Raw genomic sequence first — 25,571 nt, forward strand, 5'->3', positions numbered from 1 at the left:
AGATTTAAGAATATATCATTCTGATTATTGAACATATATAATTTTGAAATCTTTTTTTAAAAAAAGTAAGTCACCCCGACGGGGAATCGAACCCCGTTTCTCCCGGGTTTACGCCCCATCCGTCGCATTTAACCAATATGCTACGGGCCAATATTGCCAAAGTAGCTTGATTTGGAAGAACGCTGATGAGTAGGTATTAAAATTGACCAATAGTTAAAATTTGTCGCAATTAGTATGTCACGCCGTAGCATATTGGTCAAATGCGACGGATGGGGCGTAAACCCTGGAGAAACGGGGTTCGATCCCCGTCGGGGCGATTTACTTTTTTCAAAAAAAGATTTTTTCTATTGGTTATAATATACTCTCTCAGAAAGTGTTTTTTGAGACAATTTTAGTTAAAATACATAATTTTGAAAAAAACCTTAGAAGTATTTGTTGTTGAATAATAATTTAAAATATATTATTTGTTTAAGCACCAGACGCCATCTATAATCATGTTAGTAATTATTACAAAGCTGTTTGCTTTTTCACTGACAGAATTTGAAAGACCTCATATAAAGTAGTCGTTAGAATTCATTTGTATGCCTCATAGACGGGTAAATAGATTAACGGATAAAAACACTCGCCCTGATGTAAGTACGTGAGTTCGAATCCCACTCGATCTAAATTCCTACAAAAAAATAATATATTACAACTTTACTTCTTCTGGCAATACGCAGCGACTCGAAATGATGACAGATTTGGACGACCCCTTACCACTTACACTTACTACAGGGAAAAGTAAACTAATGGTAAACGGGTTCAAAAGTAGAAGTGTCATTATTTCGTTGTACGATTTTAATGTATTTAGATAAAATGCATAAAAATGCAACAAAACCTCAATTGATATTCTAATGTCGGGTACTCATTAGTAAGCCGTAACTGAGACCGTCGTAGATACAGTGTCCAGTATGGATGCCAAATAATTAGTTCACGAGCCTAATAAATAATTATTTCGCACTTATAGTTGGTAACAGCTTAAGCCGCCAAATTATCTTTATTTTTAAATTATTTATTTCATTTGATTTTCAACTATTATTTTTTTTGTAATAATTGGTTAGGTTCCAAGTTATTGAGTTTTCTTGTACTTATTTTTTTGACATTCAGGATTTCGTCTTTGGCGATTTCGTGTTTCGGTAACATTGTTTTCGGGATGTCGGCTTCGGGATTACGGTGTTCGGTATCATTAATCAGGCCCTTATATTATTTTATTATTACATCGTTTAGGATGCAATAGATTTTTAAATAATTTTATAATTAAGTAATATAATTTTAACATATTACTTATTCTGATCGGCATATAGATATTAAGACGGTACTTCAGTGAAACCGCAAATAATTTTCAACTAAAGGTGCGACGAAGTTTTGGACTCGCGAGCTGTGAACACGTCAATTTGTTTCGTGATGCCGACGGGGGTATTAATTATTAAATCGTGTAAAGATGACTAAAAAACGTTACCCATTTACTTGAAAAATAAAACATGTCAATGAATATATTATTATTGTTACTAATAGAACAATAAACATAACATTAAATGGACGCATGTTGGATTTATATGACAAATTATATTTCGTTCGGCACGCGTCATTTGTACAATCTGCGCATCGCCTAGCCACGATCTTTTTAGAATGGTACTGAGGTATTAACCTTAAGAAGATAAGAAAATGTCTAGTCGTAGAAAAAAAATGGGATATTTTTCCACCGATCTGTTTGTATCAAAACCAACCTTTTACATTTCGAAAACACACAAATTACACTGTGGAAAAAGCGCAGGTTTTTCAGTCAGGTCTCTTTCTGACATCATTTTTCACGTTCTTAGTATTCCGCGGGTATAAACACTTTCAAAACTTGACGGAGCGATTATTTTAATCGAAAAATATTATTCGGATTTCCCGCGAGAGTGGGGGTCGGGGGGGGGGTGGTTTTCAGCGGTAATTCCATTTGTTGCCATGGAGACCCGACGCAAAAATTGTGAATATTCAGTGACGGATCTAGTATTTATTGGCCCCCCGGCACGTGCCGTCTATTTATAGTATCTTTCGTTTGAGCTCATACGATATATTTTTAATTCTGTAGCGAATTTTATAAAATTTTAAACTGACCGACAATTACACTAGGTAGGTAATATTTCATAATACAATAAGCAACGTTTTTTCACGCGGTATAGTTTCCAATCTCGATATTCTGGAAAATTTTGAATTTTTATGCACCCGTTTAAGTGAAAGCTGTTTCCTCGTGTCAGGCTCACCAGGCACCAATAGCGAGAGCTGCGCGGATGGTCAATGCACTCCCTAGAGATGTAGACATTTTTAACGATGCATTATGTATGTAGTATTTTTTTTTTTTTTATTTTTTTTCTATAAAATTATATTTTGCTTTGTTTTTTCTCTGGTTGATTTACCTGTAGGTACTTTTTAATATAAATGTCATATTCGTCTTGAATTAATAATTTTTTATGTGCTCAATGTGTCTTTTTTAAGTAAATAAATACATGTTACAACTCGTCCATCGCTTTTGCTTTGATTTATTACACATAGGTAATAATACTATCGACTGAAGGTACTTTGAAGGAATTTGAATTTAAATTCTAATGGATTTAAGTCTTCTACCTATTCCGTTTGAGTCGGTTTTGGCGACCCGGGTTTCGCCTTTCGGTATCTTCAGGCGCTGTTTATACTCACTAAAGGCAAACACACGCAAACACACTTTAGTGTAGCCAAAAACGACTCAAATTGAATATTACAAGACTTAAATCCATTATAATTTATTACACATATTTGAATGTTTCTAATACGCCCCTGTTTATCCGGCTGCAATAATAATATGATTTTTTATTCCATTAACTTGATCATAATTAATTTCTGTTGAAATCGCTTTCTCGGTCGCCCGTTACTTTTCGTCGCTACCGCCCTTTGTACGGAGAGAACTTTAAAACGACTTTCTTACGACTGATTGTCTGGGGAGATTGAATAAAAAAATACTTAGGATTCTATCGTTTTATGTGAAAATGAATTATAAATTTTCCAACACCCTTCTATTCGACTTCATTAGAAACAAATTAAACGGTTATTCTTCTGGTACAATTAAGTCGTGTAAGCCATTGTTGCAACTCAAAATTTTTAATTGTTTCTCTTTTAAGTATTTTTTTTATTATGCCCGACATAGTTAAGTTGTTTTTACTTAGGTTTTACTAAATCATTATCATTATTTATGGACCAACACATTTAATATTATCACTAGTACCTGTCAACATTTTCCATCTGTCTCTCTCTCTCTCTCTTTCTCTCATAGATTTACGTGTATGTTCAGTGTTACTGTATTTTTTCTGGTGTTTTAGACAGCATGGTAAAATCTTTGTAGAGTCTCCTGACTTTAACGAGCATACAATCACTGAACACATGCATTTGTCAAGCGGCATGCTTCGTGATAATTCTTCCTCATCCATGTGTCTATTTTTTTTATTGATAGTGTATGTTACTTAAGATTACAGTAGGTTACGGTACTCCATTTATATTGTAATTACCGTTAATTCTCATTGATAACACACTAATTTCTGGATATGATATTATCTTACTGTAAGCAACTGTCAAACTATTATAACAGTATCACAGCAGCAAAGGGTGGAGGTAGGCTGTTACGATCTGCCATAAATAGTGTTACAAATAGAAAAAAATCAATTAAACCCTGCCTAAACCAAACCATAATCGTTTTGGTATATTTTGGGCGACATGAAAAAATTTTGCATTCTTTTTCATTCATACTTATTTGTTTTCGTTGGATTATGAATACATATACTTAACTCATATTTTTGGCTATTTTTTTTTCAATTCATTAAGCCTTTGCATAAACCAAAGTGTAATAGATAAAAAATATGAATATATCTATAAAATATCCAAAGTTATGTATGATTTAATTGCATAATTTTAGATATTTTATAGATAGACAAGTATTTTTTGACTATTATCTATTATGCCTTGGTTTTCGCCAGGTTTAATTGAATTTTAAAAACTAACCAACACCATCTGTAAATTGTAGTCTTATTTCAATGAAAACCGATACGTATGCCTGGAAAACTTTAGTGTGCGCTATGTATGTAGGAGCTTAACAGCCTACCTCCACCATTCGCCACTGGAGTATCATTATTTTTCTTTGTCCGATTAAAATAAACGACTCATCTGATTCATTGAACATTATCAGCCTCTTGTCGTTGGCAAAAACTATAAACTATGATATTTTACTCATATACCTATATTATGATGAAGTATACATGTTAGTATGAATAATTTGTTCCGAGTTATTGGATTATTACAAACACGAAGCTTATCATGAACTACTTATTTCTATCCACAGATTTCCTCGTGAACAAGAGACGCTGCCAAACCATTTCTACTTCTCTGACTATGAAAGACATAATGCAGAGATAGCTGCCTTCCATCTTGACAGGTAAAGATTAATATTTTTGTTTTATTTTAATGTGGAAACTAAAATATAATAAATCCTATTTTATCCATAAATATGTGTTTGGGGATGAAGCGGATGATGGTGTGATGAGATGAAGTTTGATTGTCGAGAGTAGTTGCGTGTCATTTTGATAAAAGGTAACAGCGAGGTGGATATTTTAGTCTGAGGCACGATGATACAGAGTGACAATTCTTTACAAAGATAAAAGCGGAGTGAAATAGTCATTCAATCGTAATAGGTAGCCTATTTATTTACCCCATCACGATTGAATAATGCTGACACTGAGTAGCCCATGCCTTTGGTGAGAAATGCATTTTTCTATAATAAATATTAACTCGCGGTACCAGGAATACAAACTGCCACTATGCATGGGTTTTATAGACTATGAAAAGGCGTTTGATTCGATAAAAAAATTTTCAATACTCGACGCACTCAGAAAACAAGGAATCCCTGGACGCTATATAAATATTTTCAATAATATATACAGTAGCGCAACAGCATCTGTAAATCTCCATAAACCATCGCGCAGATTTCCTATCAGCAAAGGAGTCCGACAAGGTGATACAATATCACCTAAACTATTTACAGCTACCCTTGAAGACTTATTCAGGCAACTTGACTGGAATGACAAAGGGATCCCCATAAATGGAGAATACCTGAGTCATCTGCGCTTTGCCGATGACATAGTAATTTTCTCGCAAGACTCAGAAGACCTCCAAAGCAGAATGCAGGAACTCGCTGAAGTAAGCAACAAAGTAGGTTTGAAAATAAATGTAACAAAGACGAAAGTCATGTTCAACTGCTTTGCAGGACAAAAAGAGATCCTCATCAATGGCACTCAGCTCGAACAGGTGAAAAGCTACATCTATCTGGGACAACAAGTATCTATAGATGGATGTATATTTGATGAAATTGTTCGCAAAGTAAAGCTAGGCTGGAGTGCTTTTGGCCGCCTGAATAATGTCTTCAAAAGTGACCTTCCACTGTGCCTAAAGCGCAAAGTGTTCAACCAGTGTGTGCTTCCCGTGATGACATATGCGTGTGAAACATGGACCCTAAGTAAAAGAGAGATCCAGAAACTTAGAGTAGCACAACGTGGTATGGAGAGGTGCATGCTGGGCATAACGCGAAAGGACAAAAAGAGGAATGAGTGGATAAGGAAGCAGACAAGGGTTTGCGATGTAATAGAGTTTATTAAAAGCCTTAAATGGAGATGGGCTGGACACATAGCTCGAAGAAGAGACAATCGTTGGACAAATCCAGTCATCCAGTGGTATCCAAGAAGTACAAAACGTCCACAAGGTAGACCTAGAGGCCGCTGGATCGATGAAATGATAAAGTTCTGCGGAAGTACGTGGAAACGCAATGCACAGGACCGAGAGAAGTGGAAGCAACTTGAAGAGGCCTTCATCCAGCAGTGCATAGATTCAGGCTGATGATGAAATATTAACTCATATAGTGCTGACAACACGACTGGCGCGTTTGCATCAGTTGGTCATTAGATATAATTAACATGATATTTAAATGTGGTAATTAAAAAATAATTAACTGGTCAGCAGTGAATGTATTGATAAATATTACTGAGGTAAAGTTTGCAATTGGTAATTAGATTCGTGTGAAATTTGTATGTATTAACTCATTTATTTAAATGTGGTAATTAAAAAGGTCAGCAGTGATTGTGTTTTAAACAATCTTATTTTCAACGTCAGCGTTTCTCACTGAGTAATCACTAACTGATACCCTGACGACCTGTGAAAAATGTATGAAAAAATAATTAAATAATATTTTCGCGATCGATTCGTATGTCACTGATTTTGCTGACATTTGTGTGTCATGGTGAAGTTAAAACTGACCTTCTAACTATTTTTCTTACTTGTCTGTCATTTATAATCCGTTAAGTCTCGGTCTTTTATATATTTAGTTTATTGGTTTTTCCATTATATGTGTACCGAATAACGTTTAGAAGGAAAATCGATAGTACCTTTGTTTTCCCAAAAAGTATGTACATATAAACTTTCTCTTTTACATTTTCGTCACTCAGTTTTCTTCACCTCTTATCCGTCTTAGAGTAATCCCGGGATTTCCGGGATTATCCTCTCACTACATATTTTCTCTTAACTAAGTACCGTAGCCGGGAACACACAATAAGCCAGGGAACGCGAACCTTTCGTCTATTAGATTTATTTGGAATACAGTCGAACTTGGTTATTACGGTCACGGAAATAGCGAGATCTCGGATGTAATGAGGAAACATTCGTTGACATTTTTGTTTATGATTTTCTCGATATATTTATTCACTTTTATAACGAGCTACTTCTCGGGTATACCGAGCAAAATTATTCATGTGTCGATCGTTTAAAAACAACATTTACGACCCTAAGCAATAAAACGACCGGGCAGTTAACTAGGCCGATGCCGCCGGGATCGGATTACGTTTATGACAATAGTTAAGTGTATATGTACCTAATTGGTGTTTTCTCCGACAATATTGAAAAAGTATCCAGGCTGAAATTGCATGAAAAAAAGCTTTGTGAAGTCAGAGGGTGCCTATCAGCACCGGCGGCTCACCACTTCATTACAATTTACAACTTCTTTTGTAGTTTATGAATGTCATGCTTGTTTCGGGGATTTTTACGATGGTTTTCAGATTTTATATGTCATATGCTTAAATAGAACGTGGCGCGGAAAATGTTATATAACGATATGACGAGTAATGGTTATAACGAGCAAATTCAATCCGTCCAATCTTCCTCGTAATTACCAAGTTCGACTGTAGTTTAATAGCGTTTGGATTTATTTTTAAATTATTTTATTTTGTTCGTCAAATAGTCATAGTAATCAGATGACAGAAGTGATCCTCGTCTTCTTCGAATTATGCCCTGGGTAAGAAAGAACACGAAAAGACCGAGTAATGGTATCACTCTGCCAGGAAAGTAAGCACATCTTCAGAGGATTTAAGTACATATTTAAAAAAAGAAAACTACATCAATGAGCTATACGTTTCTCGAGAGACAATGTCATTAGGATAAAGGGGGAAAGTACGTCGTCATGTAGGCATCTCGACAATACGTTGCAAACTATCACTGTTTAAACTGACTAAAACTAACATCGTCCTTGTAGTAGTACCATAATTTCTTCATTTTGTGACAGAAGCTAGTATGTATTGTGACCAATATAATTATCCAACAGTAAAAGATGTGAACTGATGGTATTATTACGGTTGGGAATTAATTTAGGTAACTCATTTGATTTTACCACGTTTTTCTTAGCTCGTATTCTTGTTTTTTCCGGTGGTTGTTTATCCAGTACAAATCTTGGAATCGATTTTTAACTAACTTTCCGACTAGCTAGACATTCGAAACTTTTAAAATATATCAGAACACGATGCCAATGCATTCTTTTAATACTTTTAGCCATCTTTAAGTAGAATTAAATTCATTTTCAGTTAATTCTGTTTTGTATGAAAAGTTATTTCGGAAGAAATCCGTAATCCAATCCACCATTATTGGTTGCTAGGAGGTAGTCCTAGCAACTAAATTATTAATATATATGGAAATCAAAATGACATTTCAGTATTTTATATTTGTTTGTTTGTTGCAAAATAGCAAAATAATGATTTGTTGACAATTGCCTTATTATTTGTCCTAAATTATTAATACATAGAATTATCAAGTTTATATGATTCAACAGAAAATTTATAAACGTGGTATATAAAAAGTTCTTTTTATCTTGTAATTATTATTTAAGACATATTTTTGCGGCTTGGAAAAGTTTCGCATAATTGTCATAGGTGCAGATCGACCCGTTTTGAAAAAATACTCAAAATTATCTTCTATATCTTTTGACCAAGAGATATCTACTTATTCGCTTGACAATAACAGCATGTTTGTGAAGTTTATAAATTCTTGAAATAGGGCCTGCTTAGCTCATTCGGTGTACTTCCTTCTATTTAATTTATATATATATATATATATATTAAATGTCATGTTGTGAACGTCTTAAATTAATAATTTGTAATGTGTACGATAGGTATGTAAAAAAAATTTTCTGTTGTAAAGTTCAATGTATTCATGTCAAGTCACACCGGTATTATCGTAGGCTTGAAAAAACAGGTCTTACCTCGAAGCTCTCACTTCTGATTATTTTTTTTAAATATTGTATTTAATTGTAATTCTGATTTACTTATTCCTTTCTTACCAATTGTAAAAGTATCAGTCAAAGCTAAGTGCACGTCCTGAGTGGCAACGTTGAGCGTTTTGCGCAACTCAAACGTATAACCGTGTGTGAAAATGTTCGTAGACAATGTCTTTTTTTGGTTATACACTTATACGGTTATACGTTTGAGTTGCGCACAACGCTCAACGCTGCGCCGAACGCTGGCACTGAGGCCTCACACTTAAGGTTACACTGTATTATATAAATCCAAGGAAGGGCTCACTTCATGAGTCAAATGAGTAGTATTTTTGAAAGTTTTAATGTCTGATGAATGACGTTTAATTTTTTCAAATGCGAACCTTGCTATCTCAATGTTAAATTTGGTTAGATTAAATTCTAATGGATTTCAGAGTTGTACTATTGCATTTGAGTCGTTTATTGCGACCCGTGTTTTGCCTTTCGGCATCTTCAGGCGCTGTGTATACTCACCAAAAGGCAAATAGGTACACACTGACAACGAATAAATATTAACTCTACCTTATATATCAAATCAATATAACAAAGTAGGTAAAATCTTTATCACCCACCTATTAAGTCAAGAATCACAATAAAAATATATAACAAACAAATTATGAATAGTTGAAGTGCTTGTAAAAAAACCCCTACCTTATAATAGATCATTAGTAATTATAAACAATGAAAATACTACACTTAAGAGGTGTAAAATCGTCCATTCTGAGAACAATGGTAACGTATTGGGAATTAATGGAGATAGCTAATGAGATGTAACACCCACGACGGCCGCGTGGCTTAAGCGCCGGTCTATAGTGTCAAAGGTCCCAGGTTCGAATCTCGGGTCTGGCAAGTACACATTGTTTTTAAATTTGTGTATGTGTCAGAGTATGGACCTAATAGGTTGAGCAAAGTGGCTGACATCCATTTTTCGTAAAAATAAAATCTCTAAATACAAACCTCCACTCTGTGGGGGCCCATATGATCCTATTAGGATCGAACATGGTCGGGGGAAAAAAATATAACAAATCAATACAACAAAGTAGGTAAAATCTTTATCACAAACAAATTATGAATAGATTAAGTGTTTGTAAAAAACCCCGTACCTTATCAATAATAATACACTCGATAAGCGTTAGTATATAAATCGTCAAAAATTATCATTAGTAATTTATAAACAATGAAAATACTACACTAAAGAGGTGTAAAATCGTCCATTCTGGGAACAATGGTAACGTATTGGGAAATAATGGAGTTAACTAATGAGATGTATTTATGATATCAGGCTTTAAAAGTTATTAGTTAAACCTTTATATTGGATATATTTACAGATAGTTTTGCTTTAGAAGTGAAGGTTGCCAGCTCCTGCGCTAGATTTTTAACAGCCATAAAAGAACGAAAAAAGAAAAGAGAGCATGTTCCCGACTACATTATCGGTTTAGAAGAATTATAAGGGATAAATCTTTTTGCTACAACTGCGTCCTTAGCGGAGTTTAATTCATTTAACTTTCCTTTTTTAACTTACTTAATAATAATTATTTCTCGCAATGGGTTTATTCTAAGAAAAGCTTTCTAAACGGATTAAATTCTAAATGATTATTTTTCAGTTGATATTATATTTCAAAGTTGTTAAGCATTGTTTTTGTTAAATTAAAAAGATTTCAAGCATCCATTTATTTTTATAAAAATGGATGTTTTAAAAAAATAAGTAAACAATATTACATTAAAATTATGAATTATATTATGAAATATGTAATATTTACATAAGATCTATTGACGAATGAATATTTTATATATTTTTCTAAATTATATACTATTTTTAAGGCAGGGAACTCAGAAATAATGGGAACTGATATACCTAACGAATAATGAGTAGCAGGCAACCGATCTCGAGTAAGGAAGAATCCGGAATAAACTTTAAAAAATGTCAAGAATTCTTCATACGTCGAATACTGAAAACTGCTCTCGGTTTATGCATTGACGCTCATTTAATATTGGTGTATTACACACACTATTGCACGTGCATAATGCGTGTTTCATTTTCGTAGGACACTCACACATTAAACCTCTGGATCAAAATGTAGTGTATTGAATATAGCCTATCGAAATTCTATTTATTCATCTGTTCTGTGATTTGAGGTTAATTTTTCTTTCTTTTTATTGAGCATTTATTGATGGTTTCAAACTTCAAGTTTCGTATTTTTTCCGCTAGTAACTCTGTTGGGCGAAGCATTTATCCAAATTATACATGAATACGTAAAAAAACAGACAAATCTATTAAATATGTGCGAAAAAAGCAGCTACTTGCTGCAATACAATGTTATATTACAGTAAAATATTTAATCTCTAATCGATTTTGATTCGACACTGTAGACAGAACAGAAGGGCATAGAAGGTAAATATTTCTCCCAGAAGTTTGTAGTCTGAACTGAATTACCTACTCTATTCATATCATCATCAGCCGAGGTCAATCCACTGCTGGATGAAGGCCTCCCCAAGCTTCTTCCAACTCTCTCGGTCCTGTGTCATTCGCTGTCATTATTTCCGCTGAACTTTACCAGTTCGTCAATCCAGCAACTTTTAGGGCGACCCTGTGGCCGCTTTGTGCCCCTTGGGTACCACTGGATGACGGCATTTGTCCAGCGGCCGTCCTTTCGGTGAGCAATCTGCCCCGCCCGTCTCCATTTCAGCTGTTTGGCAACGTCTATTACATTGCGTACTATTATCTGCTTCCTAACCCATTCGTTTCTCTTACGGTCCTTTCGCGTGATGCCCAACATACACATCTCCATGCCTCGCTGTGCGACTCTTAACCTTTGGACATCTCTCGTGTTGAGGGTCCACGTCTCGCAGCCATACGTGAGCACGGGTAGCACACATTGGTTGAACACCCTACCCTTAAGACATACTGGTACACTCTTGAAGATACTATTCGGACGTCCGAAATCAGTCCATTCCAGCTTTGTTCTTCGAGCAATTTCATCGTGCATGCTTCCGTCTATGGGCACCTGCAGTCCGAGATAGACGTAGCTGCTGACTTGCTCGAGTTGGGTGCCATTAATACAGATAATCGCAGGGTCTGAAAAACAGTTGCTCATCACTTTTGTCTTTGAGATTCATATAATATCTTAGAATAATAATATCATTCATATAATATCCATATTACTCCCTATCGATTGAAATAATTAAAAACAACTATATCACATTAAATTTAATATTATATGCTTTGCAAGGTTCTCATTATATACGAGTATTGTATTAACTTTATATTCAAGAAAATTTAAAATGAATGGCACTGCTTTCTTTGCGATCTATAGTAATCTGTTGTACATTCGTTTAGATTTATACCAAGTATTTTTCAACTTCATTTAGTATATTGGAATAATTATTGTATACCTAGTGATGTATCTTACCAAATAATTAAAGGCTTTTTAACATATCCATGTAGACGTTATTATATAGTTTGAGTGTAGCCAATGATGCGTCGCACCAATCCGGCTCCGCCGCTCGAGAAGTGACGTCGCTTTTCAGAATTTCCCACTAGTACTTGTATGAGCCGACGTCAGGTTCTAACCGAGACACACGGCGTAAGTGGAAAACCGGCGAAAAAAAACAACCCTTAACGAATGTGTTTTTTTCCCTTTATGTGTTGTTTTCCCAATGAATCTGTTTATAGAAATTTATTGATATTATGTGTTATATACCCACCGGTTAAAATTATGACTATACTTTGTTTTAACCCACTGGAGACAATCGGCGCCAATTTGGCTTCACTGTTACAGATTGCAGGATATGATGAAAATCAAATATTTTATTTTTTTTAAGTTGAAGTTACTTAATCATAAATGTAGCCATCATTTTATGGTGTCAAACATATTTTTTAAGAATTATTTGAGTTATAAAATCTATTTTTATTTAAATTTGTCAAAATAATGACAAGTTTGGCAGGTATGAGGTGTTTGAGTAAGTAAAAAATATATAACGGCCCTCCATCTTCTAAATATCTTGAAGAATATTATATTTAGCTCTAGTTTTAGTATATCTTTATTTTATTAACTAATTCTATCATATACTTTATACCTTTGTCATTGTGTATAAAAAAAAAGGCTAAAAAAACACAAAAACCTATATTTGACATGTTTTCTTGATTCCACTGATACACAAAATTAACTTAAAATATAATTAGTAAATATACTAATAAAAGAATTCAATACATACAAATATTTAAAGGATTTATTTGAATTAAATGAATAATAATATTAGAGTTATATCAATTTTAGTAATCAGTGCGCCTTTTTAACTGATACTCAAAAATTAATTCTGTCTCCAATGGGAAGGGATAATGTAATGCTACAATAAACATATAGTAGCTGAATACGACATGTTTTAAATGATCAGTAATTTATGCATCTAAAAATAATGAAAAGATAAAGAAATATATTGAAAGAAAATCAAAGATAAATAAGTATACAGTTTTAAAAAATATTATAAAATGTGAGTTTTTTGAACAATTTCATGCTATAATTCATGTTGTTTCATCTATATTTATTATTACTACTATCGACCGAAGGTACTTGATGAAATTTAAATTCTAATGGATTTAAGTCATGTACTATTACATTTGAGTCGTTTTTTGCGAACCTCTTTCGGCATCTTCGAGCACTGTGTACACTCTACCTGAAGATGCCGATAGGCAAAACCTGAGTCGCAAAAAACGACTCAAATGGGAAAGTATAAATCTATTAGAATTCATTTATATTTTTTCAAAACTACGGTTTACTAAGTTCTTTTGGATGTTTTGGAGAGGTTTTTGAATAATTTATAGTCTTACTTTATTCATAAAAAAAATAATTTGTTTGTATTTATATCTAATCCAGCTTCGATATTATCACAAAACCAATTTATCAATTATTCTAAACGATGAAATTCAAATGTTTATTTATCATTGTTTTAGGGTTTTGGGCTTCCGGAGAGCCATGCCGGTCGTTGGAAGGATGCTTAACGTTACGACAGAGATCTACAACGTCGCTGATGGAGACATCCTGAGGACTTTCTTCGTCTCCCCAGCCAACAACCTCTGCTTTCATGGAAAGTGCTCGTACTACTGCGACACTGGACATGCAATTTGTGGAAGTCCTGATAAGCTCGAAGGAAGTTTTGCGGCTTATCTTCCAAGCAGTGATATTGCTGATAGGCGGGTCAGTATTCAATACAAGAACCCCATGCCACCGTAATATTATTGATATATGTATGAACATCCATGCTCTAAACGCGAAGCCGAACACCGTTATGCATAATATTATTGTCTATGACTGCAGTTTTGTCCAGAATAATAAATAATAAGATAATTAAAAAAAATCTATGGTATTCGATCACATATAAATATAGATTGTTTTTAAAAATAAAAAAAATAAATGTATCTACTGATTTTTGATGTGTATAAATATTTAGGAAAATATATAATTTAAACTCATCGCTCAATTTTATATCATCAGTAAGCTATTGAAAATTCATCGATTTAGTATGTTGTTGTCATTAGTGTGTACGTACTTACTTAATTATCAGTAGTAATATCGTTATATCTTAAGGGGGGACATGCTCGTCGAAGGTCAAAATTGAGTTTTTATTGTATTTTCAAACCATGATCCTGGACACTCCTTAAACGTTGTAGATAATCTATTTATATAATTTTGAAGCCTTATTATCTTTTATAGTTATTTTAAACATTTGATGACTGCATAAAGTATTTTTGTTACATAAAATAGTATTCTTTTAAACCTCTCGCTCTAATGTTTTAGAATATAGTCATAATTCGGTACATAACTGTGCAGTGGTGTTAAGATTTTTTACATTTATTAATTTTTAAACGAATTTATGAAACCATTAGTATAATTTATTACGAGATAATTTTTGTAAAATATTCACGATAAAAAAATATATTGATAATCTCTGTGATCCCAAATTTGACAAGAATTAGGCATTTTATTATTAAAAAAATCGGCAAGATTAACACATTTGAAGATAATTCTAAAGATATTTATTATAAGCTATGTCTTTGACCATTCAAGTGTGATAAACATCTTATGAATAATGATTGCTTTATAATAATTATTGACCTAAGAATAAGGTAGTGTTTTTTTGAAATACGCCATTTCTTTTATCATTCCTTAGTGGTTAAGCTACAACATACGGCCGTAGCCATAAATTGACTAACTATAATTAAAGTAGGGAGTAAAATTATGTTAACGCGCGTGTTTGAACATGTACCTAACTGATTTTTTTTTATTTTTTTATAAAAGGTACATGTTCAAACACGCGCGTCAATATCATTTTACTCCCTACTTCAATTATAGTTTGTCAATTTATGACTACGGCCGTATGTTGTAGCTTAACTACTGGGGAATGACAAAAGAAATGGCGTATTTCAAAAAAACACTACCTTATTCTTAGGTCAATAACTATTATAAAGCAATCATTATTCATAAGATGTTTATCACACTTGAATGGTCAAAAACATAGCTTATAATAAATATCTTTAGAATCATCTTCAAATGTGTTAATCTTGCCGATTTTTTGAATAATAAAATGCCTAATTCTTGTCAAATTTGGGATCACAGAGATTATCAATATATTTTTTTATCGTGAATATTTTACAAAAATTATCTCATAATAAATTATACTAATGGTTTCATAAATTCGTTTAAAAATTAATAAATGTAAAAAATCTTAACACCACTGCACAGTTATGTACCGAAATATGACTATATTCTAAAACATTATAGCGAGAGGTTTTAAAGAATACTATTTTATGTAACAAAAATACTTTATGCAGTAATCAAATGTTTAAAATAACTATAAAGGATAATAAGGCTTCCAAATTATATAAATAGATTATCTACAACGTTTAAGGAGTGTCCAGGATCATGGTTTGAAAATACAATAAAAACTCAATTTTGACCTACGACGAGCACGTGGGCTGGGCCGTTAAGTATATTTGATAAGTGTGCTTTTTTTCTCTGATCTCCATGGCCCACATCTTTCGAAACGTCACCCTTTGCCACTATCCGGTGGCCATTGCGTCATATTCTTGGCAGACCTCCTAAAATGTGTAAGGATATCTGGGATTCAACTTCGTAAACATCTAAATAAAACAAACCTAATGGACAATATTCAAAAGTCACCCCTCGCCACTGCCATGATGAAAAATTTTCATCCATTCATTTAGCAAACGAAAAAAAGTACTGTATAAATATTTTATACAATGAAAATTAGAGTACACAATATACTACTTAAATTTCTACCTTTCTGTGATAAATCAACACATTACCTATGTACAGTGTTCATACTTTTATCTACGTTATTCGTGCTGTTGATATGGGACCAATCTGATATTGTATTAATACTGAGCATATATTTTAATATAAAAATGAGCAACCTTAATATCGCTAATTGAATAATTATGTATTATCAATGCCCCTCAAAAAACGAGAAAAATACACTGGATAACTGTCGGTTCTATCAATGTAGTTTACTCACCATTAATTATTGTCTAGGGCCAGTGTTTTCCAAACTTTCGACACCCGTGTACGTCTTCTATAATTTTCGTAACACTTAGTACCTCTCGTCAAAAAAATACATATACTTTAATAACAATCAAAATATATTTATTTTTTTCTTTTTTAGTAGGTACATAACAAAATAATAATAAATGAAAAATTAAATCCTTTCATAATGAAATATAAATAAAAGTTATAGTACGAGTATTATAAATAACATTCATTATAATCAATAAGAAGGATGAAATTGTTTATGTTGAGACAGATCATCATAATTTTGTTCCCTGGTCGTTAATTTTAACCTGAGATGCGGTTCCACATCCTAAAGCCTGTTCCTTTTTTTTGACATAATATTTAAAAATGCTGAAAAAGCAACTTCACATAGATATGAAGTTGGAAAAGGCAAGATGGCAAGACAAAAACCAGATGACTAGTCTTCTGGTTCACGAAGTGTATTTCTCTGACCCTTCCCCTGACAATTCATCGTCTCACCACTAACCATAAACACAGTCGCCATCGCGATAGATTCGTCGGAAGATTTATAAGGGAGTCTAGACATAGTCCAAATTATCTAAACCATTTTTCATTTCACATTTCAAATTTAACATACAATATCAGCAACCTTCAACTAACATCAAAGCATAATCGTTTAAGTTGTACACAAAAACATAAACCATGCATATTATTATCAGTCATCACTATCATATTCAATAATTCTTAGTTAATGTATAATATGATTCTAGGAAAAAGTCACTTTGATACTTTACTATGTATATAAATTTGTATTTGGAATTTAAGGTTTTTATTTAAATTTTTGTCGTGAGTGGCCTCAAAATCGTTCAGTATATTGGGCCTCCACGTCCCTAAGCCTACAATTGACTGTCACATTGAATGAAATATATTCTCGTCTTCACTGTATGCGTTCTTTCCCTATCTCGATGTCATTGATGTTCATTCGCGTATTTCTAGTCAGTTGTACATGAACGATACGTGTAATTTATATACTTTTGTCATGAATCAATTATTAATTATTGTCGATTAAGTACCTAACAATTCATTTCTCTTATTGGCTAAACAATACCAAACAATTAAACAATTAAAGTATGACTTATGAGGTAACTCCCAGATGATTTGATTGGCATCCTGCAATAATTGGTCACATAAGCAAGTATGAAATACTATTTGGTAGAGTTTGTCTGTAAAAACAGAAAAGTCGATACCACTGAATACCGATCCAATCATCAGGATAATTATTTGATAATTATACATGCAATAACGAATGTCTTTATTACAGATATGGAGGCATCCATGGAGGAGATCTTATCACAAAAGAAAGAAAGCCCAATGGGAGACGCAAGATGATTATTGTAATTTGGTAAGTTATAAATTAATTATAATTACACAATAATACTTATAATATAAAATATTACCTTATTTTCCTATCCTATTATGTAAGTAAGAAGCTAAAATTGTATATTTGTATAAAAAATGCGTGGTATTTCAAAGATACATTTAAAAAAATGACTATAAAAATAGTTTTAAAGCTATAATAGCAACTATTTTCAAGACATTGTTGAGCAAAAACGGTGGAAAATTCGTTGATAAAAAATGAGGTTGATCAGTTAAGGGGGTACATGCTCGTCGAAGGTCAAAATTGAGTTTTTATTGTATTTTCAAACCATGATCCTGGACACTCCTTAAACGTTGTAGATAATTTATTTATATAATTTTGAAGCCTTATTATCCGTTATAGTTATTTTAAACATTTTATGACTGCAGAAAGTATTTTTGTTACATAAAATAGTATTCTTTTAAACCTCTCGCTCTAATGTTTTAGAATATGGTCATATTTCGGTACATAACTGTGCAGTGGTGTTAAGATTTTTTACATTTATTAATTTTTAAACGCATTTATAAAACTATAAGTATAATTTATTACGAGATAATTTTTGTAAAATATTCACGATAAAAAATTATATTGATAATCTCTGTGATCCCAAATTTGACAAGAATTAGGCATTTTATTATTAAAAAAATCGGCAAGATTAACACATTTGAAGATGATTCTAAAGATATTTATTATAAGCTATGTCTTTGACCATTCAAGTGTGATAAACATCTTATGTATATATACCATGATCCTGGACACTCCTTAAACGTTGTAGATAATCTATTTATATAATTTAGAAGCCTTATTATCCTTTATAGTTATTTTAAACATTTGATGACTGCATAAAGTATTTTTGTTATAAAAATGTTTATAAAATAGATTATCTACAACGTTTAAGGAGTGTCCAGGATCATGGTATATATACATAAGATGTTTATCACACTTGAATGGTCAAAGACATAGCTTATAATAAATATCTTTAGAATCATCTTCAAATATGTTAATCTTGCCGATTTTTTGAATAATAAAATGCCTAATTCTTGTCAAATTTGGGATCACAGAGATTATCAATATAATTTTTTATCGTGAATATTTTACAAAAATTATCTCGTAATAAATTATACTAATAGTTTTATAAATGCGTTTAAAAATTAATAAATGTAAAAAATTTTAACGCCACTGCACAGTTATGTACCGAAATATGACTATATTCTAAAACATTAGAGCGAGAGGTTTAAAAGAATACTATTTTATGTAACAAAAATACTTTATGCAGTCATCAAATGTTTAAAATAACTATAAAGGATAATAAGGCTTCTAAATTATATAAATAGATTATCTACAACGTTTAAGGAGTGTCCAGGATCATGGTTTGAAAATACAATAAAAACTCAATTTTGACCTACGACGAGCACGTGGGCCGAGATAGTTAAAAACTGATTTTTTATTTCTCAAGAAATTATAAATGTCTCGAGGGACATACGAAATACAAAAAAACGTTACTCTGGATTTCTCACGCAGTGATCTTTGAGGGGAAGCCATTAAATTTGTATGAAAACAAAATCGGAAAAGCTGAAAAAGCTTCTGATAAAGAATGGATAAAAATTCAAACAGAGAATAATTGAAGAAAAAAAACATATATTTCTCTCCCTAGAGTCTCGAGAATCAGAAAAAAATCGATAAATTAGAAATTGTAGGTTGATGAAAGGCTCATTTGTTATATTATGTACTTAGGTACACTTGTAATTTTTAATATGTATCTCTTGTTCTAAGTTATTATAATTATACATTTTTAGTTTCGAAATAATCGTCATTGAAAAATAAATCAGTACATATTCGGTGTTGATATATACGTCAAAGTAGAATTTCAGATTGCAAATACTTCACAATAGACACTTTGTAAGAGATAAATGTATTATTTAAACAATTATCATAGTAAGTCGTGTTTAGTAGCGACCTCTCTTCAGTAGATACTGTCATTTTAACAATTGAAGGGGTTATCGCAAGACAATGATATGCCACATAATTATGAATTTATTAATTTTGAATAAAACCTATTCCCAGGGCATACACTCACGTTTTTCTAGACACTTTAAATAAAAATACATAGATATCTCAACATGATCTATGTGTAGTTCTTGCAAATTCAAATTTTTCTCTAAAAATGGCTATAACATGATATGCCACACTAGTCAAAATAGACACTGGTCAGTCATCCACGCCATCTTGCTCCAAACAAAATAATTATTTGTGTGATATATCCAATGACATTATTAATGGGCAACGCACTCAATACAGTAGCTAGCAAGTATTCGCGCATAGTGACATTGGCACATGTATAGGTAGACGTCACGCAATTTCCATTATGCGATATCATGCATCGGGAATTTATAGCAATATCACCTTTATTGTAATGGCGTTAGAACAGTTTTTCTAGTATCAATGTTCACTTGAGAGAATCCGTTCGATCCGAACCATTTGGCAGACCCGACTAAAAGCATAGGGAATTTATAGCAATATCACCTTTATTGTAATGGCGTTAGAACAGATTATGCCATTCGGCAGACCCGACAAAAAAGTGAGTGTCATTTTGTTTTCCAGATGCTTCGTCCATATTAATATTTTAAATGAGGATATTGATTTTTCCTGTTACAGTAGTGATGTTGATCAAGAATATGTGAACAACGAACAAGAACATTCAATTGCTCATATCCCCAAACTATGTTTCTGTGGCATATCATTGTCTTTCAATAACCTCTTCAATTAGGGCATGATTGTTAAAATGGCGATAATTCTAACATTAACTCAAATAAATCAATTGTCTCTTACGAAAAGTTATACACGAGTTGACGATTTCAATAATAATTTTCGAGTATTGATTTCGAGAACTATTTCGGAGTATAAACCCGATACGGATTTATATCGAGAAACAGCTGGCAACTTGAATACCTCCGTAATTATTTTAGAATTATAAAAAAAGCTTATTATTCAAATATTAATTACACCTATATGTTCTAATATCAATTATTACATGCTTATTTACAGATAAAAGAAGTCCCCCCTTACGATGAAGGCAGACGATTATTGGACATCATGGATATGGCAGTCTTTGATTTCCTCATCGGGAACATGGATCGTCATCATTATGAAACTTTCAGGTATCTTTTGACATTGATTGTTTATAATATCTAACTCAATTCTTCTCCATACTTCCAATCACCATATTATATTTTTTTTAAATTACACATATTTTGATATCACCGACGTTGTATATTTTTACTGTTTGATACACATAAAAAACTCGTCTTGTAGAGTTGTAGCACCGTGCTAGTAATTTACTCTTTTTGCTGCTATTTTGAAAAAAAAACTTTCAGACAAATTTTTGTTGACTACTATATTATAATTATGTTATGACATGCATCAATCAAATCTAAAATCATATAAAAAATATGGACCGAGTGGAATTCGATCACACATTATTTATCGCTTGTGGGGGGGGGGGGTCTAGGACGATTCGGTACCGGGATAACAGGGCGTTACGCAATGAAATTTGAAAATGAATAGACGTTCGCAAATTATAGGTACCTACCTATTCATCGATAATTTTCGACTGTCTCCTCTCATGCCCACTGTCCATTTGCTCGTTGGCTGCCAATTTATTATCGTTGAAAATTATCGATTTTCAATAACGTATATCTCGGAAACCGTTGGGAATTCGACAAATATGTACAGAAACAATTTAATTAGCTTTAATTTTTAAACACATTTTTTTCTACATGCACCGTTTCCGAGATATAAGCGAAAAACTAAAAAATGGGACTTTTCGGCCCCCCTCCCGCCTTTAGCTCACCTCCCAGGGGCGGGGACTTTTAGTATGTATACTTACTAACTACCTACTCCTAACAAAGTCCTGAGGTCAAAAATTCTTGCATATTCCATGCACTCTACACCCTTCTTTTGAGCACTCATTGACTGGACTATTATATCATTAATGAACGTTATTTCATTCGACAGTGCAGCGCCCACTTGTTCTGGCCTCAGGTTTTCCCAGTGACCTTGTGGGGACAGTGTTATTTTAGTTACAACCATAAAGCTACTGCTACAAATTAGTATCATTTTTGCAGATTATTTCTAAACCTACATAACTGAAATGATTTAATTTGTAATATGATGACGACCAAAGATTCTTTATTCTTTCATTACTTATATTATAATTATATTTTTGTCTCGCAGAATGTTCGGAAATGAAACGTTCCCGCTACATCTTGACCAAGGAAGAGCCTTCGGGAAGGCGTTCCATGACGAGGTATCGATTCTGGCCCCACTGCTTCAATGCTGCCTCATCAGACAGACTACACTTACAACACTGTTGAAGTAAGTATCCACCAATTAGAAATTATAAAATTCCCTTTTCTATTCTTTGTGTCTGTCAAAAAAAAGTTAACTGCCCGATGGGCGATGGTCCTAACAATTAAAAGATGCTACGGCATTTTTAGTACTTTCAGGTATGCATGCAACATAATGCAGGGATCGGTAGATATTAAAAGAAGTTATAATACTCAGCAGTATATAATATTATAATTATGTTATAGGGTTTTTTTATGAGTGTGCAATAATTTTTAAATTAAGAACAGCACTTTTATTGTGATGATCATTTTATTCATTTGTTGGTTTTTTTACACTGTGTATTTTGCGGTACATAAGAGGAACTCGAATAAAACCGTAATATGTGAGAAAATTATTTAATTAGGAGTACATTTTTAATTGGCAGCTAGTCGAGTTTTAGTATAGGCAATCGCCTATAGTATACTAACAATTAAAAGCATATTGTGTACAAAGAATTTTTTTAGAAATTCACCGAAAGGATTTATATTGTAATAGTTATTACAACGGAATATTGTGCAACAGTTGATTACATCGATATTATACTATAAATTAATGTTGACAAAGTCTTTATTTCATTTTTTTCTTTCAGATTCCACAACGGAAACAAGAAACTATCCCACGCCCTGCGAGAATCCTTGCACAAGGATCCAATAGACCCAGTCCTTTGGGAACCTCACCTGACAGCTCTCGACCGCAGAGTCAAGATCATTCTGGAAGGAATAAGGCAGTGTCTCCTGAGAGCGGAGGAGAGCGAAGAACTCTTCATGGGACAGCTGGCTTGATGTCTGATGATGCTCGCAAAGACTAGAGAAGCAGCCCAAAGAATCCCGTCCAGGAGTATGCCATCCGCGTACATCATAAAATACTTTACCATTATTTGAAGTGGAATGTAGAGATTATCAGTTAATTTGATTTTTTTTAATTCAAAGACTGGATAAGTAGGTATCATTTTATTTCAATACGATGACTCCTTTGGGGGCTTAAAATCGTCCTTATTATCTAGAAATGTTGATAATTGTATGCAGCTGACGTTTAAAATACCACTATATTAAGTATATAAATATTTTAACAATATTCGATTTATTATTGCTCAAAATTACATATATGTCATACAAAAATAAGAAGTTGAGAGTATATATTTCAAACTCAGATATTTTAATAGCTTCGCCATAATTGGGGTGTTGAGGATAAAACGTGTATAAGTGACTTTTAATTTTTAATGAGTCAAATCTTCATATTATCACCATATACTTAATATGACATGTGAATCAGGGTTCAAACATGTAAGTATCTTTAAAATATTTCATCCGGAACATTGGATTATATCCCATTCGTATACAATGGTTCATAGTGACATAGTTCATTTGAATGTTTTTGCCTCACGTGTCCACTTTAAAACATTAATAAATATTTTTTTAAAAAATCATACTTTATCTTATAATAGTAATTTTATGAATTGAAATCAATTTAATCAACTTGGTCACTGGTGCAATTTTATTCATTTAATCCTCAGCATCTTAAATAGTAACTATAATTTCGACCGCATTTAGCGGTTGACACGACTGCAAATTGCAGTCGGCACGGCCACAAATTGGAGTTGACACGGCCGTAAATTGCAGTCGATACAGCTGCACATTGCGGTGTTTAATATATTACGAGTAGCATGTAATAAGAAAAATACAGCCTTTTATATTGTTAGTTAAATCTATATCTCTACATTTCACATAATAATAAATTACTAAGTACTACGATGATCTTTTACTAATAATATAATGATGAGGACAATTTAATGTTTTTGGGTAATATATTGAAAATAATACTATTATAAAGATGATAGAGGATTTTTTTAACATTCATGACTGAAGGTTTTTAATACTTTAAGTTATTTTAAATCAATCTAAATGGTACTGATGGGGTTAACATAATATATTATAATATATATATATAATATAGTTAGGTTACCTATTTTTAGTCGAGTCGAATATATGTGCCACGTCAGATATATGATAATAGATATTGAATGAAACAAAAGGAAATTTAAGAGGAGTATCAATTACTTTATACTATTAATGCTTTTCTAGTCCTTATATTGTTTCTGGCATATAAAAATAATATAATAAAAAAAATATTTTAAATTATAAAAGATGTGTTATAGAGTTGTGGTTTAATTTTATCAGCTGGTTTAATACATTGTTTATTTTAATGCCAGAATATATAAAAACATTAATACGCAAAATAAATAATTATTACTAAAGGTAGTGTTATATTATCTAACTCTAAGTCTAAGCCATGTGTAGCTAAGCTCACTAACTATGGCCATCATTGGTTTCCAGACACTGGCGACTGCATTTCGTATATTTTTGTATAAGTAATACGTTTGCACACACATGTTGTATCTGCGCCCTAGCCTTAGTGGCGGAGCACTCTGAAAAAAGCCGTGCGATGCGCGCAGGGGCCTAAACGCTTCTCGCGCATCGCACAGCCACTCGCAGTGTGCTTTAGCCCTAAAAAGCGCACATGATAAATTAAATGCTGTACATACTTCATGTCATTAAAGATAAATGACGGCAGAGCAAGTCAAGATTATTTTTATTTAATAAAACTCGCTAAATCAGTCCCGTGCAGTATCGCTTTGGGACAAGTAAGTGTGTCACTAAAATCTTTTCATTTTGATACGTGTATAGCGTCAAGGAAGTCGGCTATCCACAAACCGCGGCTGCATATACGTGGCGGGTGGAGATGGGGTAACTCAAATCATGTACATAGTTCACTAAACTTAAAACCTAATTAACATTGTTTTAAAGTGAAAAATAAATTTGTACGCGTTATTTTTTCAGTATAAAGACTATTTGGAAGTATAATACGAATTCCAGACCTTAGAAAGTTTTCATGAATCTATAAACTAAAATTCTTACTTTTGTCGTCGAGTAGGCCTTTTAGTCGATCCCATAATATGGGGTGCCATCATTGTAATGACGTGTTACAAAATCCGTTGTATTTTTTAACAGCTAAAACTCAGTAACTAATCACAAAATAAATCAATTGACTTAAGACATATAATATGCCTACATCCGTGACGTATTTTACCGCCAATTTAATTTTAAATTTCCGTCTATACAAACGCAGAATAACTGTATTGTGAACATTCTGTACACTTCCAACGTAAAAATAGAACGAACATTTACAGAACCTATGCTATTTAAAAATCCATAGAATGTATTTTTTTTATTTCTGCATAAACGTTTTGACAGCGCCATGAAAACCAAAACAATTTCAATTGGAACAATACACTCTCACGAATTCAAAATCATTACTAAGTGTACGTTTTTGACACTCCTCTTATATAACTAAAATATTATTATTAATGAAAAAAAGTTACTATTAGTAAATCATTGTAATTAAATTGTTATAAATATGTTTTTTTTAATCCAGTGAGAATGTTATTTTCGATATTATTAACTAGGATTTATTAGTTATTTGACAAATCATTTCTGTAAAAGACTTTTTGGATAATTAATGTACATATTATGTAAACCGCAACATTTTTTCATTTTAGGACTAAATCAAAATT

The 25,571-nt window shown here is 32.5% G+C and overlaps 1 protein-coding gene across 1 annotated transcript in view; it reads left to right on the forward strand.

Annotated features, from left to right (window-relative positions):
* Positions 1-23,781, forward strand: part of LOC147070022 (extracellular serine/threonine protein CG31145) — a 197,223-nt gene extending 173,442 nt beyond the window's left edge. The window contains exons 5-10 of the mRNA XM_085949963.1: positions 4,391-4,483; positions 13,623-13,866; positions 17,519-17,599; positions 20,660-20,772; positions 21,848-21,988; positions 22,590-23,781. Coding sequence (XP_085806089.1) covers positions 4,391-4,483; positions 13,623-13,866; positions 17,519-17,599; positions 20,660-20,772; positions 21,848-21,988; positions 22,590-22,782 — 865 coding nt within the window. The 3' untranslated portion in view covers positions 22,783-23,781. The remainder of the gene's footprint in view (positions 1-4,390; positions 4,484-13,622; positions 13,867-17,518; positions 17,600-20,659; positions 20,773-21,847; positions 21,989-22,589) is intronic.
* The last annotated feature ends 1,790 nt before the right edge of the window (positions 23,782-25,571 follow it).

The sequence above is a fragment of the Rhyacophila brunnea genome, unplaced genomic scaffold (assembly GCF_057557595.1).
Source record: "Rhyacophila brunnea isolate RB1 unplaced genomic scaffold, BYU_Rbru_1.0 scaffold_22, whole genome shotgun sequence".
Taxonomy (NCBI): domain Eukaryota; kingdom Metazoa; phylum Arthropoda; class Insecta; order Trichoptera; family Rhyacophilidae; genus Rhyacophila; species Rhyacophila brunnea.